The 16,874-nt window shown below is 42.1% G+C and overlaps 1 protein-coding gene across 6 annotated transcripts in view; it reads right to left on the bottom strand.

Moving 5' to 3' along the window:
- Positions 1-2,857: 2,857 nt before the first annotated feature.
- Positions 2,858-16,874, bottom strand: part of LOC129825169 (protein enabled homolog) — a 153,544-nt gene continuing 139,527 nt past the window's right edge. For all 6 annotated transcript variants that reach the window (XM_055885044.1, XM_055885043.1, XM_055885042.1 and 3 more), the window contains 8 exons: positions 13,803-14,122; positions 13,398-13,555; positions 13,122-13,170; positions 12,499-12,553; positions 12,170-12,236; positions 6,584-6,668; positions 6,115-6,172; positions 2,858-5,765 (listed from right to left, as the gene is read on the bottom strand). In XM_055885044.1, coding sequence (XP_055741019.1) covers positions 5,728-5,765; positions 6,115-6,172; positions 6,584-6,668; positions 12,170-12,236; positions 12,499-12,553; positions 13,122-13,170; positions 13,398-13,555; positions 13,803-14,122 — 830 coding nt within the window. In that variant the 3' untranslated portion in view covers positions 2,858-5,727. The remainder of the gene's footprint in view (positions 5,766-6,114; positions 6,173-6,583; positions 6,669-12,169; positions 12,237-12,498; positions 12,554-13,121; positions 13,171-13,397; positions 13,556-13,802; positions 14,123-16,874) is intronic.

Raw genomic sequence — 16,874 nt, 5'->3', positions numbered from 1 at the left:
TAGACCAGAGCAGATGTTTAATCTAATTAAAGCCCAGGGTATATAGTGCTTGTTATTTCATCTAGCTGAAACTAAATTAGAAGAAACAGTGCAGAACCAGTGGGATACACCTCTATCAACCAAATAAAGTCTATATGAGATCAAGTTCACATTCACATATTTTTAGCAGGAGTTGCTTTCAACATTACAAACCAGCTGGTGTTATCCTCCCAATATGAAGCTCTGATTAATCTTCAATTTCAACACATTGCCCTGACTGACTGTAGAACTGTGATTTTAATGTAGGATGTCGCTTTATAGGCTTAGAATGATTGCAAAACCACATTCAAGTAATCAGACATTGCAAGAAAATGTTGAAACATGCTGATTATGAAGGATGATTATCATGAAACCAGTGTTGTAAAGTACTTAAGTAAAAATACTTTAAAGTACTACTTAAGTAGTTTTTTTTGGTATCTGTACTTTACTTTACTATTTATATTTTTGACTACTTTTACTTCACTACATTCCTAAAAGAAAACGGAACAGAACAAAAGTTCTGACGGCCTTGAGGCCGATACGTAAAGCTTATTAAAGAGCAGTGATACTATCAAGAGCAATGTGTGGGATTCTTCTTTTTTCTCACTTCACTACATTCCTAAATAAAATAATTTACTCCATACATTTTCCCTGACACCCAAAAGTACACGTTACATTTTGAATGCTAAGCAGGACAGGAAAAGGGTCCAATTCACTTGCTTATCAAGAGAACATCCCTGGTCACCCTACTGCCTCTGATCTGGCAGATTCACTGAACACACGTGCTTTGTTTGTAAATGATGACTTAGTGTTGTAGTGGGCCCTTGGCTTTCTGTCAATTTAAAAAACAAGAAAATGGCGCCATCTGGTTAACTACATAAAAGTACTTTGAAAAGATTTTTACTTGTGATACTTAAGTATATATCAGCAATTACAATTACTTTTGATCTATATTTTTTCCCCCTTTTCGATCTAGTCTCATCGCTCCAACTCCCCAATCGGCTCGAGAGGCGAAGTTCGAGTCATGCGTCCTCCAAAACATGACCCACCAAGCCGCGCTTCTTAACACCTGCCTGCTCAACCCAGATGCCAACCACATCAGTGTTGAAAGAAACGCCGTTCAACTGATGACTGGGGTCAGCCTGCAAGCACCTGGGCTGCCACAAGGAGTCGCTAGAGCGCAATGAGCAGAGAAAAGCCCCCCCAGCCAAACCCTCCCCTAACCCGGACGACACTGGGCCAATTGTGCGCCGCCCTATGGGACACCTGAACACAGCCGGTTGTGACACAGCCCGGGTCTTTAGTGACGCCTCTAGCACTGCAATGCTAGACCGCTGTGCCACTCGGGAGGCCCTCTACTTTTGATACTTAAGTATATTTAAAACCAATTATTTGTAGACTTTGACTCATGTAGTATTTTACTGGGACTTTTCCCACCACTGCATGAAACATTATCTTGTGCATCAAAAGTAATGATTGCATGGAGAGTGAAAACAACTGAGCAGAGGTGTCAAATCATTCACAGTTCATGACTACGTAAGGAAATAACAAGATTTAGAAAAAATAAAAAATAAACTCTACTGCCCAATTACAGCGTTCTTAGCCCTCTCTCTCCCTCTGAGTTCATGAAGCCAAGCAGCTGCTTAGGGTCTTCCTGTCTTACAGCAGTTTCCGCCCTTGCAGAGCATTCGCTCTACTCCGGCTGCTACACCAAAACCTCAAATGAGACTTCTCAGCCCTCCTCCAGGAAGTGTCTTTATACTGTTTATTATGTTGCAAACAACTGCACACCGTAGTAGACTCCCACTGTGAGACCTTGTCACCCCTGTGAAAAGAAGCAGCAAGACCAGATGCAGATGACTGGTTGCACTTAGCAATTGTGATGGGCTCGGGCTCAGACAGCAACTGTGATGGGCTCGGGCTCGGGCTCAGACAGCAACTGTGATGGGCTCGGGCTCGGGCTCAGACAGCAACTGTGATGGGCTCGGGCTCAGACAGCAACTGTGATGGGCTCGGGCTCGGGCTCAGACAGCAACTGTGATGGGCTCGGGCTCAGACAGCAACTGTGATGGGCTCGGGCTCAGACAGCATCTGTGATGGGCTCGGGCTCAGACAGCAACTGTGTGTGTGGGGGGGGGGGGGGGGGGGGGAATAGCATAGGCAAGTCTTTTAAGATACTTCTCTACTTGGGCTTCAGTTAGTCCTGCCTCTTCCTGTTAGCTGACCTGTGGCAGTAGGAGAGATGGAGACCTGAGGTGCAGAAACATTCACTGCTACTGGGGTGTGAAATAGGTGGTGATGTAAGGTCTGATGTGATTGGAGTAGGCCTGCTGGAAATTCCCTAGACCTTCTCAAGGAACAAGTGGCAAGGGAGTGACTAACACGTCGGACTGAATTGTAACGCTGGTTCAGTCTTATGACAATCCCTATACAGTAATGACCTCTTTATACCCAACATCTGCAAGGTATTCAACACTGAAACGAAGAGTAAAACAAGGCTTATAATAACCATGTGACAAGACGAGTCCAAGGTGCTCACCGAAGCTCAATTTCAGTATTTCTGCTGAATCATCGTTATCAGGCTTTTTAATATTTGATGAATGCCCTGCATATGAAACAGGTATGCTCTCCCACACATTCTCGTTGGTGCAGATCTAAACAGGTTATTTTCAAAGGCCGGGAAGAACTCGGAGAGATGGTGCTGCTGATGCAGCACAAGTCATTAGATCAGTCTCAGAGATCCTGTGCATCATTCTGTCCCACAGGAGAGAATTATCCAGATTAATTGTAGGAATTAGTTATTGAAACAATGTTAATTTAACACCACACAATTCAAATGTACTTTTTGATCATCTATTGCAAATTTTTATTGTACTCGCTCAAACAAAACAATGTTAGCATGTAAGAAAATTGTAATTAATATGAGAATGGTATGGTACAATTTGAATAAAATAAAAAATAAAGGAAACTGATAATTTCATTTCAGAGACATTCAGTTTAATTTCTCCCGCATATTTTTTATTATGTCCACCAGCTTCAGTTCCCTCAGTAGATGGCAAAATCTGAGTTGGGGACAAAAATCAACAATTTGATATCAACTGATTTCAATTTAGAGGATATATTTATTTTCAGATTTCCAAGCGCCAAGAACCTAAACCGCTCTGCAACATACAAATGGCATGAGGAAAATACACCATGTCTGTACTTTGAAATGGATATTATTCTCCCTTTATAATAACTATACCAGGATGCAAAAAAAAGATTGACAGTTCCTAGTATTATTACTGGTCTTTAAATCTTTTACATATAAATGCAAATTCAGAACAAGGCACAAACCATGAAGATCACAAACAGAATTATCCGTAGATACGAATGATCCTTGATCAGAACGTTTCACTACTCAATCCAAAGAAATCGATATATAGATATGTATCCTTCTCTTGACAATGATGAAACAAAAGGCGACTCAGTAGAGCGTGACGTGTGTAGGAGGAGATTGTAGCTGAAACCTTTGGTGCGATAGTCACACTCTTGGCGATGGCTGCATCGCGTAAGCAGGTTCATCATAGCATCATGAATTTCGATGGGTTTATAAAGTGCAATCGATGCTGTAAACACTCGTGTGCAAGCCTTCCTATGCTTTGATCCAGAGAGAATTCAATGAGTTGTGTTTGAGCAAAATACACACAAGGGGAGTGTTTTGAATAATGCTCACCCCCACACCTCAGCTGTTGCCATGACATAACCCTGATCAAAGTCGATCCCCTTACCAGCAAGTCAAGAGAATAGAAGCAATAGAGTTTTACATTGAAGACAGTTCTTTCTTTCACACCAGTCTCAGGTTGACTTGGTTTCTCTCAGTTGATTGTACATCGAGATTATTAGGAACGCGAACTCGGCACTGTACACAAAATGTTTTGTTTTGAAAAGGAAACATTTTCAATAAAAAGTTGCTGCCATTCCTATGACCAAATGAGTCATACAAGGTGGGCCATTATCAGAACTTCAAATTATAGGGGAGGAAATAAAGGCATTTAATTTAAAAAACAAATAATCATTAAGCGCAAGTGAAACACTTAATGGCACAAGCATGTCCACGGATACATCATGCAGACAAACCAATTTCTGGGGTGTCCCTCATGTCCTTCTTCATTACTAGTTCTTTCAAATGCAGCAAAATAAATGTGAATATGGAATTTAGCTGTTTTGGGATTCAAGTAGCCTTGAATCCCAAAACAAAATAAGATAAATTGAAAAAATAATGGCATTCCTCAGTAAATTAAGTACATAAATGGCTATAAACATGGAGGGTCTGTTCATCCATCTCTTCTCTACCCATCTGTTTCACACCGTTAGAATCTATGTAGGAGGTGGATGTAGTGGAAAGGAGGAGATACTGTCACACAGTCACATCCTTAACAGGTGTTCAGAATGGAGTTAAAAGAACACGAACATTTAAAAGGAATAATGTGGGGAAAATTCAACCTAGATGCTACACTTATTGCTTATAAACCAATGGACAATAATTCAATTTCGTGGCAGCCTCACGACCCTCACCGTACAAAACTTTACATGCACCAAAAATCGTCCAGAAATTGCGAGGGAGAGAGAAAAAAAAGTTCAGCTCATAATAACAGTACAGAGATTTCAAATAGCTCCATCTCCAGATCTGGTCATGGTGATTTTAGCATTATTAACCATCACTAATTGACAGAGGTTGTTTGGTAAAAGAGCTACAATGATTGACGTTTAGAAAGGCATACCCTTTGTGACTGTCTCATCAGCCTGCAACACACAGAAATGCAGAACAGTAGCTCGTTAGAGCAATCGTTTCTATAGAAAAAAGAAGATAATGATATTCGGATACTAAGCCAAACAGACCAAGAGACAGACCATCATGTAAAGAGTTGATTAAGCTACTTGATATGGCCATAGTTTACATTAAAACAGACATGATTGAACAACTTGTAGATATAGTTTTTTCTTCTTTTGTACATATTCAGGTTAAAATAGTATTTGAGGAAGACTAGCTTTACAGAGTCCTGCAGCAGTAGACTATACCAAGTCCATCAGTCAGTCCTTCATTCACACCCAGAGGCTCCCTCCTATGGCCCTATGGGGAACTGAGTCCTACTTCCCTTACCCTCCTGCCTCCAAACTTCACACTCACCCACTAAATGTGTCTTTTCACTATGAAATCACAAGTGCACGCTAACTGTTCCAATTCTTAGTGTAAATGCTGTCTGTTTGATTTCTCACACTTCAATGGTTAATACAGTATACAGTTCAATATAGTTATTTTTATATTTGTTGATTTTCCTTGTTTTCTTGTGTTATCGACAAAGAGAGAAATCTTTGCATAATGACAGTCACTCCTCTTTTAAGACTGTGTCCTGTCCTCCAGGTGAGGCTGCGGGAAAATGGCAGGAACGGCCAGGCTTCACAAGATGGACGCCAGCAGTGCTTCCATGCTACACGCCTCCCGCTCTCCCGCGGCCTCCCGCTCTCCCTCATCCCCAGCTGTGTGTGACGCTGTTCTGCCGACAAAACGCTGTCTTCTGTATTAATACGGTTATTATTGTTATCGTCACTACCTTTTTAAACTTTTTTTGTTTTCCTTTTTCGGTTCTTTATAATATTGTCCTATCTGAAGTTGACCTGTCGCAGGTGTCCGGTAATGGATGTAATGCACAGGCAGGTGAGATCCTTCTACGCCGTGTTCGACTTTCCCAGCTCCTCCCTGATGGCTGTGGACAGACAAACAACATGTCAGTTATATGGTATTTTGTATTGTCTTTGGTGTGATATGCAGTGGCGTGAATGGTGCAATGCTAATTCTCTGATGACAAAGGTACAGTAGGCCTCAACTGAACGCAAGATCTTCCTGTGCTTTGAGGAACTTATTTCACGCCCTGTCACCTATTACACGGCAGAAGCCCTGGCCGTGACCCCACTCTCCGAGGGCGTCATATGGGGAGTTGGGATATGCAGAAAACACGTTTCCAATTCACACCTCACACTCGTACAGGTTACCCACTTGTACATGCAGTGAAACAGGACACATATAAAGCTCCCTCTGTATGTGCAATCAGTTACCATCAATAAGTTCCTCTTTCAGCTTCGACAACTCCTTCCTCATCTCGTCCAGAATGTCCTGAAAATAAGGTTGGAAAGACAATTATAGACAAAACCCAGTGGAAAACCAAAGAATTTGTTTCAAACAGGCACTTTGGACATGTGAAATGGATTGAAACTTGCACCAAAGCAGAGGGAAGGAACAGTGACTTTAGCATCAGTGAGAGATACTGTCCCAGAGAGTTGAATGAGTGTTAGTAAGCCCATAGTGTTACCTGCTGTAGGCACAGATAGGGAGGGTATAAGGAGAATCTACACTTATCTAACAGGCTCATTCATAGGGGAGGAGGGAGGGATTGCCCCAGCATGGGACACAGTCATTGGGCACACCCTCTCAGGGCTCTGTAGTATGCTGTGTAAAATACGACAGCTCCACTGTTCTGCCAGCAAACAGCAAGACTGTCATTTTTTATTTGTGTCCTCTGAATACCTGTTTCAATCTGTCGTAGTCGAGACCTTCTGTTGGCACCCCGTTGGCACTTAGGGATCCAGTCGGCGTGGGTGTGGACTTCGGTCTGTAGACGAGATAAACAGAAAAAATTACAGTAGTACACCTAAATTGAGGCTATTGTCGAGGGGGAGTCCAGAAGTCACTCTTGGAGGAAAACCAGACAAAAGAGTATCTACTGTGACTGGGTTATTCCCCTCTACATTCTGCATTCACGCATCACACTTCAATCACTTTAAAAAAAAAAACAGTTACATTCGCATCTTTAGCAACTACAAACGTAAACAACTTGAAAGAAAGTGCAAATTCATTCAAATTGACAGTTTGATTTCAAAACACAGCAAGAAACATAGGAAGTTAAAGAATTTAACGCGCAGAGAAAATTGTCATCATACCCCAACATTCATTCTTTTAAATTTAGTATTGAGAAATTGATCTACACATCTGGCAAATTAAAGAATAATGTACAATAATGATTTTCATATCCATGTGTCAAAATTGATAACTTACACTAGTTGAAAACAGCTGAGCGTATTTGACAGGGTACCTAACCCTTTGGCTACCCACATTCAGGCCCTTTCATGAACTTGATTTGTTCGTTTGAGTATCATTATGCTCTGAGCAAACTGAATCTATACTGAACAAAATATTCTCTGGTCTGATGAAACCGAGATTGAACTCTTTGGCCTGAATGCCAATCGTCACGTCTGGAGGAAACCTGGCACCATCTCTACGGTGAAGCATGGTGGTGGCAGCATCATGCTGTGGGGATGTTTTTCAGTGGCAGGGACTGGGAGACTAGTCAGGATCAAGGGAAAGACGAACGGAGCACGGAGCAGGACAACGACCCTAAGCACACAGCCAAGACAATGCAGGAGTGGCTTCGGGACAAGTCTCTGAATATCCATGAGTGAAACCAATCAAACATCTCTGGAGAGACCTTAAAATAGCCATGCAGCGACTCTCCTCATTCAACCTGACAGAGCTTGAGAGGATCTGCAGAGAAGAATGGGAGAAACTCCCTCAAATACAGGTGTGCCAAGCTTGTAGGCTGTAATTGCTGCCAAAGGTGCTTCGACAAAGTACTGAGTAAAGGGTCTGAATACTTATGTAAATGTGATATTACATTTTTTTATTTATACATTATGGGGTATTGTGTGTAGATTGATGAGGAAAACCCCCCAAATTTAATCAATTTTAGAATAAGGCTGTAACGTAACAAAACGTGGAAAAAGTCAAGGGGTTTGAATACTTTCCGAATGCACTGTAAATTACACAACATGCAACAATTTCAAAGATTTTACTGAGTTACAGCTCATATAAGGAAATCAGTCAATTGAAATGGATTCATTAGGCCCTAATCTATGGATTTCACATGACTAGGAATACAGATTCACATCTGTTGGTCCCAGATACCTTAAAAAAAGGTAGGGGTGTGGATCAGAAAACTAGTCAGTATCTGCTGTGACCACCATTTGCCTCATGCAGAGTGAACTCTTTGTATAGATTTAATCAGGTTGTTGATTGTGGCCTGTGGAATGTTGTCCCACTCCTGGCTGTGGGAAGTTGCTGGATATTGGCAGGACGTGGAACGCGCTGTTGTACACGTCGATCCAGAGCATCCCAAAAATGCTCAGTGGGTGACATGTCTGGTGAGTATGCAGGTCATGGAAGAACTGGGACATTTTTAGCATCTAGGATCTCGTCACAGTATCTCTGTGCATTCAAATTGCAGCTGATGAAATGCAATTGTGTTCGTTATCTGTAGCTTATGCTTGCCCATACCATAACCCTACCACCACGGGGCTCTCTGTTCACAACGTTGACATCAGCAAACCGCTCGCCCACACAACGCCATACACGTGGTCTGCGATTGTGAGGCCGGCTGGACGTATTGTAAAATTCTCAAAACTTGAAACATACAGTTGAAGTCGAAAGTTTACATACACCTTAGCCAAATACATTTAAACTCAGTTTTTCACCATTCCTGACGTTTAATTAAGTAAAAATCCCTGTCTTAGGTCAGTAATGATCACTACTTTATTTTAAGAATGTGAAATGACAGAATAATAGTAGGGAGAATGATTTATTTCAATAGCCTTCCACAAGCTTCCCACAATAAGATGGGTGAATTTTGGCCCATTCCTCCTGACAGAGCTGGTGTAACTGAGTCAAGTTTGTAGGCCTCCTATACACTTTTTCAGTTCTGCCCACAAATGTTCTATAGGATTGAGGTCAGGGCTTTGTGATGGCCACTCCAATACCTTGACTTTGTTGTCCTTAAGCCATTTTGCCACAACTTTGGATGTATGCTTTGGGTCATTGTCCACTTGGAAGACCCATTTGCGACCAAGCTATAACTTCCTGACTGATGTCTTGAGATGTTGCTTCAATATATCCATATAATTGTCCTACCTCATGATGCCATCTATTTTGTGAAGTGCACCATTCCCTCCTGCAGCAAAGCACCCCCACAACATGATGCTGCCACCCCCGTACTTCACGGTTGGGATGGTGTTCTTCGGCTTGCAAGCCTCCCCCGTTTTCCTCCAAACAAAACAATGATCATTATGGCCAAACAGTTCTATTTTTGTTTCATCAGACCAGAAGACATTTCTCCAAAAAGTACGATCTTTGTCCCCATGTGCAGTTGCCAACCGTAGTCTTGCTTTTTTAATGGCGGTTTTGGAGCAGTGGCTTCTTCCTTGCTGAGCGGCTTTTCAGGTTATGTCGATATAGGACTCGTTTTAATGTGGATATAGATATTTTTGTACCTGTTACCTCCAGCATCTTCACAAGGTCCTTTGCTGTTGTTCTGGGATTGATTTACACTTTTCGCACCAAAGTACGTTAATCTCTAGGAGACAGAACGCGTCTCCTTCCTGAACGGTATGATGGCTGCGTGGTCCCATGGTGGTTATACTTGCGTACTATTGTTTGTACAGATAAACGTGGTACCTTCAGGCGTTTGGAAATTGCTTCCAAGGATGAACCAGACTTGTGGAGGTCTACCATTTTCTTCTGAGGTCTTGACTGATTTTTTTTGTTTTTCCCATGATGGTCAAGCAAAGAGGCACTGAGATTGAAGACAGGCCTTGAAATACATCCACAGGTACACCTCCAATTGACTCAAATTATGTCAATTAGCCTATCAGAAGCTTCTAAAGCCATGACATAATTTTCTGGAATTTTCCAAGCTGTTTAAAGGCACAGTCAACTTAGTGTATGTAAACTTCTGACCCACTGGAATTGTGATACAGTGAGTTATAAGTGAAATAATCTGTCTGTTAACAATTGTTGGAAAAATTAATTGTGTCAAGCACAAAGTAGATGTCCTAACCGACTTGCCAAAACTATAGTTTGTTAACAAGAAATTTGTGGAGTGGTTGAAAAATGAGTTTTAATGACTCCAACCTAAGTGTATGTAAACTTCCGACTTCAACTGTATGTGGCATTGTGTTGTGTGATAAAACTTCACATTTTAGAGTGGCCTTTTACAAAGGATAAAATCCTCCCTAACAGGGATGCAAAAAATGTGTGCGCAAAATTTGAGAGAAATACGCTTTTTGTGCATATGGAACATTTCTGGGATCTTTTATTTCAGCTCATGAAACATGGGACCAACACTTTACATTGCGTTTATGTTTTTTTTCAGTGTCGATTTAGGCAAAGTGAACCAGTAAATGAACTGGAAAACTGTCCTATGACTGGAATCACTAGTAGAACAGCTTAATGCCTTAGGTAAAGCCAGCCCAAAGCAAACATGTTACACACACACCAGCCATATGAGTTCACACAGCTAACATTGGGTAGTTCAGCCCAATTCAAACACAATCAAGTTGACTTTGTGTGTCAGAGTTCAGAAAAAGGTAGCTATAGTTAGAGCACAAACAATGCAGCAGCCACACACAGCCATGCATCTCCGCCACTGGATCAGATGTGACAGGAAACCATTGCCAACAAGAAAATCACCATGGGAATGATTAAAGAAAATGACACACTTTCTGAGTGTGAAACTGGTGAGGAAATTAATTCCGTGAACAGCCAACAGCTTGCCAGGGAGAACGTGGAAGCCAAGAGAGTAGGAAAGGTGTAACGTTAGGTTACAAGAATGTTAGCTTGTTACGATTCCCAACAGCTGTCTTTCTGTAGTGTGTGTGTGTGTGTGTGTGTGTGTGTGTGTGTTTGTTTGTTTGTTTGTTTGTTTGTTTGTTTGTTTGTTTGTTTGTTTGTTTGCGTCTGTGTGTCTGCTGTAGTGGTCTCTGGTCCTCTGGCCTCCTCTATAGGTCAGATATGAATAGCAGTTTATGGGGGAGGAATTATTTACGCCCATCTGCGAATGCAGGGCTGTGTGGCCTTATCTATGGGGTTCTTCTGAGACAGTTGGCACGGATGTGAATATTCACAGCACTGGGAGGGTTCTCCTCTATCTTGCTCACTGTACAGTAGCACACAGCCACAGAGTCAGTGTTGAGTATGTGTGTATACTAAAGCAAAGCACCAGGAAGAGGTTACATGAATTCGTAGATACTTAGATTGGTTCTTCATGTATAAACAATAAACTATTTTTATACCTAGTGTTCATTAGCAATCAGGTAATTACTTTGTTGGCAAAATAGAGATATGGGAATTACAAGGCACTAACCCAACCCCCCCACTTCAAGAACAGCAAATTATACAAAAGGAGTAAAAAAGGAGATGTGTCACTACAGGCCTGTATACCTGTTTACCATATCAGAACCCATCGGACTTCTCCACGGTGACACCCGTCTGTGAGAGAGAGACTAGCTTTTAAAAGGGCTGTCCTATAACCCCAGGTGCCCTCCCTAATCAAACCCACACCAAACATACAGGCTCCAGACAGCAGACTGAGTATAGCTACCAGGGAATCTGGAAAAACAACAGCTATTGATGATACATTGATTTATTTTCAGTTAACTTTACATTGATAAATCATTGGAATTTTCTAAGGATCCGGTAATTGTCTTTTCCTGCTAATATGCTAAAATGCAACACCGGCCTCTTTATAAGGAAGTTCTAAATAACATCTAAAAAAAGATCCTACATTCTCAGAGGATGAAAACAAAACAAGACTTGTGGGGTGGGCAGCCAGCATTCTGTTTTGCACATAATGGAAGTGTATTTCCAGAACACTTTCTCGTCGACAAACCCTTATTTAAATCCCTGCAAATAAACCTGGAATTGTAGGCTTTGATTGACACATCCCAGGAACACTCACTGCTATGGACAGCCTAGCTAGCGGTAGCCTAGAGGTAAGCAGCAGCCCCATGCTTTAGTCATGTTATTAACCAGTCATAAACCAGCAAGCCCAGGGGTCGGACCCCAGCAGTGTGACATGCTACGCTCTGTGCTCCTTCTTTAGTCACGTGATGATGAGCGGCAATGCTGAGGCACTCAGTGATTCAGATAGGGAGTGGATATTTGGACCTAGTCGTGTTAAACCCAGTTATGGCTTTAGACTCAGCGACTATGTAATATAGACATTTGCACATGAAAGCACACAATTGAAATCTAAGCCTATTTATGGGATGGAATGCTGGTATTTACCTTCCAATGACCGGGGATTTGCTACCATTCATAGTGTTAGTCCTCTCCCAAGGTTTTCTGGGCATGTCTGAGAAGGAAACAAAAAAAGCATTGGATATATTACACTGATAGAACTGAACCACTATCAGGAGACAAAAGAAAATACAAACAAACCACAGACTGAAAAATATTAGCTAAACTACAGACACAAATAGATCTGTCCAACTACATTAACTGCTGGCTAAAACTAACTAGGATCTTGGTGATCTGAATGTGGAAAGTGCATGTTGCTGTTCTGGTCCTTCATATATCTCTGACCACTACAATCCTGTACTGTATACTATACTCACCAGGTGTACTACAGGCTGACACTTTGGGAGTTGTGTTGCCCTCGCCGCTCTCATCCTATTGGAGAGAAGCACAGGGCATTCAAAGGTCAGACGTTATAGGTCAGGCAACTTCAGATAAACAGGTGCCTGTTTTTAAGTAAATAATCCACTGAAGGAGAGCCATTGATCCTCTTCGATGTCACTAATGACCATCAAAGAGAAACATATAAAGCCCCAAAGACATCAAGAAGAGGGAAAACAAACACCAGGCTACTGAATTATAGATGGGTAAATTATAAGTCACATAATAAGTTGCATGGACTAACTCTGTGTGCATTAATAGTGTTTAACATGTCAGTCAGTCAGTCAGTCAGACAGTCAGACAGACAGACAGTCAGACAGAAAGTCAGACAGTCAGTCAGACAGTCAGTCAGTCAGTCAGACAGTCAGACAGTCAGTCAGACAGTCAGACAGTCAGACAGACAGTCAGACAGACAGTCAGACAGTCAGTCAGTCAGACAGTCAGTCAGACAGTCAGTCAGACAGTCAGACAGTCAGTCAGTCAGTCAGACAGTCAGACAGACAGTCAGTCAGACAGACAGACAGTCAGACAGTCAAACAGTCAGTCAGTCAGTCATACTCACAACTCTCTGCTCCGGCTCAGGCGATGATCCCTTCTCTGCAATTCTTCTCCTGAAAAACAATACAGAATATTAAGATATATTCCCAACCTCATAACAGGTTATACTGTATGCCTAAATAATCTAACTTCTAACTTTAAATCATGTTTTGGCTGACCCGACAGCTACATGGTCTGCAATGATATGGCACTCATGGAATTCACAGATTTATTGTGACATTTCCTCCCCCATTGTCAATATTGTCCTCATGTTGTAGATGGGGATGTAATGTAATGTCACCTCCTGGCCAGCAGGGCGCTCATCTCCTCCATCAGCCCCCCTCCTCCAGGTGCTCCTCCCAGAGGGCCGTTCCCTCCAGGTTTGGCCCCTGCAGAGCCAGCCAAACCCCCCGCCATGGCTGCAGCCAGAGCAGCTGCTGCATCACCACCACTATCACTCTGAGGGGACAGAGAGAAGGACATGATAGTGTTGTAGTGGCAGGCCATGTTACAGAGGCACATAACTGGAGGTCAGGTATGGTGGAGTACAGTATATGGAGGAGCGAAACACAGTTTGGCTACATGATTACTGTGACTGGTGTTGGATAAGCCCCCTATCCTGGGATGAGGATATGGGATGTGACAAACAGTTTGTGTCTGTGCAAGGGTAGAGATGTTTGTGTTTCTGTGTGTGTTAGCCTCTCACCCTTGGCACTTTACGCAGCTTGGCTCCAGCGAGGGCAGCAGCCAGCCCGGACAGGGGGCGGTCCTCGGACGGGGAGAAGAGGCCAGGTGGCAGGGGAGGGGCTGGGGGAGGGGGAGGGTGGGCCTGGCCACCGGGGGGAGGTGGCGGTCCGGGTGGGGAAGGAGGCCCGCCGCTGGTAGGAGTGAGTGTGGGGGGTAAGGGGGGAGGGGGAGGAGGGCCTGGTGGGGCTGGGGGGGCAGCGGCCGTAGGGGTCACAGTGGAGCCAGGAGGGAGAGGGGGAGGGGGAGGAGGGGTGGGCGGCACCAGAGTCAACGCTGTGTCTGTTTGGGTGTGTGTGGGGGGGGGGGAAGAAGAGTAAATGGTCATTATCAAACTTTGGGACTCACAGAAATAGCAGAGTCAGGAGTTCTCTCCTGTTTAGTGTTCTCCTCACACACAAAACACACTCGCTTCCTAAAGTACCCATGCTATACTCACCATCAATACTAACATTATCAGGCTTCCTAAAGTACCCATACTATACTCACCATCAATACTAACATTATCAGGCTTCCTAAAGTACCCATACTATACTCACCATCAATACTAACATTATCAGGCTTCCTAAAGTACCCATACTATACTCACCATCAATACTAACATTATCAGGCTTCCTAAAGTACCCATACTATACTCACCATCAATACTAACATTATCAGGCTTCCTAAAGTACCCATGCTATACTCACCATCAATACTAACATTATCAGGCTTCCTAAAGTAACCATGCTATACTCACCATCAATACTAACATTATCAGGCTTCCTAAAGTACCCATACTATACTCACCATCAATACTAACATTATCAGGCTTCCTAAAGTACCCATACTATACTCACCATCAATACTAACATTATCAGGCTTCCTAAAGTACCCATACTATACTCACCATCAATACTAACATTATCAGGCTTCCTAAAGTACCCATACTATACTCACCATCAATACTAACATTATCAAGCTTCCTAAAGTACCCATGCTATACTCACCATCAATACTAACATTATCAGGCTTCCTAAAGTAACCATGCTATACTCACCATCAATACTAACATTATCAGGCTTCCTAAAGTACCCATACTATACTCACCATCAATACTAACATTATCAGGCTTCCTAAAGTACCCATGCTATACTCACCATCAATACTAACATTATCAGGCTTCCTAAAGTAACCATACTATACTCACCATCAATACTAACATTATCAGGCTTCCTAAAGTACCCATACTATACTCACCATCAATACTAACATTATCAGGCTTCCTAAAGTACCCATGCTATACTCACCATCAATACTAACATTATCAGGCTTCCTAAAGTAACCATGCTATACTCACTATCAATACTAACATTATCAGGCTTCCTAAAGTACCCATACTATACTCACCATCAATACTAACATTATCAGGCTTCCTAAAGTACCCATGCTATACTCACCATCAATACTAACATTATCAGGCTTGACCATTTATTGGTAAACTTTATACACGGTATGAACATGCTACATCCACGTGTTGTTTGTCATACAACATGCACATTAGTGAGTTATGGCCTAAATATATCCATTTGATGGAAGCAAATGGAGACATCCAACACAAACAAGGTAGAAAATGTACACACAAACACAGAGAAAAATGCATTGGACAAGTTAGGTCAATATCTGGAATAAGAGCAGCCCGAAACCACTGAACCACATAGAGAAGTATTAACTCTAATAATTAGCTTGTAGAAAATCATTATGATTCCTCCACACAGACAGATGATTGGATCAATAAGCCAAAATGGAATGTGCCCATATTGAGCTCCTGTCAATGAGGTACAGTCCAAGTGGGGGAAATAGTCAGCCTGAATCTACATATAAACCCTACTAAAGAGTTACTCAAGGGTGAGTTTTAATACATAAAAATATGGCAGTTTATCCCCCAAAAATACATTGTATCATTAATGCTAATGAAGTATTAGAATGATGTAAATCGGAAAATTTTAAAAGCTGCAAAGGTTTTCAGAAAGATTTAGAATAACTACTATTGAATTAAATGTTATTTCCAATAAAGTTGGTAAGGTAATCAGATCAATGTGAGGGCAGGTTTAGGGAGAATAATAAATAGCATGTCCTCATTTGACATGCAAATTGGTAGAGAGAGGAACGCTCTATCAGTATACACAGACAGTGCAGTGGTGGCTTGGATAATAATTTAATGATAAATATTAAATGCAGAGGACACAGATGTGATTTATCTGCTAATAATTCTATTCAGCAGAGGGAGAAATGATCATTTATATATTATTGATTCCAGCCACTAATCGTACCCTGGATAACTTGTGACACTCTAAAAACTGCCACTGAGTTTGGCCCAATTAAGTAATTTCATAATCGAAATATAACCAACATTTCTGTTAATTTCTCAGCATTAGCGACCCTCCCCATCCCCTGAAACGTACAGTAGCATCATGATAACAAACCTAATCAAGTAAACAAGGATGGAGCAGAAATAAAAGCTCTGTTCAGACGAGTCAACTCTCCACCCGTCAGTCCCTTACTGTTCGTAACACGTATACAATCCTACTGTCACCAGACCCAGTAGGCTTGATTAACACTGACATGACAAGTGAGGTTGAAAAGTCATGGTAAAATAAGGTCATCACAAATTGCTGAAAAATAATAATTTGAGGTGAGGGAAAAAAACAAGCAAAAGAGAAACAATGAGACAATGATCCTTCCAGACTGGAGGGATCTCTAGATGGATCAGAACCCCCTGTCTGTAAGAGGGCAAACAAACATACACGCCATGTCCAACAACCAGACTCCATTCACACCCACGAGAGATCACCAGACAACTCAAGACCATAAAAGCAACAGCATGGACATGCATGGTATAAGCATTCTGACCAAGGTGAGTCAGACAGACACACAAGACCAACATAGATTGACAAGCAGCTAGAGACAATTCTCAACAGCCACATAGAATCCAGCCAAAACCACATTAGCCATGCTAGTCACAGCTGCAGCCAGCATTGGCGCCCTGCTCCCT

This window comes from Salvelinus fontinalis, chromosome 27, assembly GCF_029448725.1.
Source record: "Salvelinus fontinalis isolate EN_2023a chromosome 27, ASM2944872v1, whole genome shotgun sequence".
Classification (NCBI taxonomy): domain Eukaryota; kingdom Metazoa; phylum Chordata; class Actinopteri; order Salmoniformes; family Salmonidae; genus Salvelinus; species Salvelinus fontinalis.
Note: the sequence above shows the minus strand (reverse complement) of the source record. Positions and strands in the feature narration are given on the sequence as shown.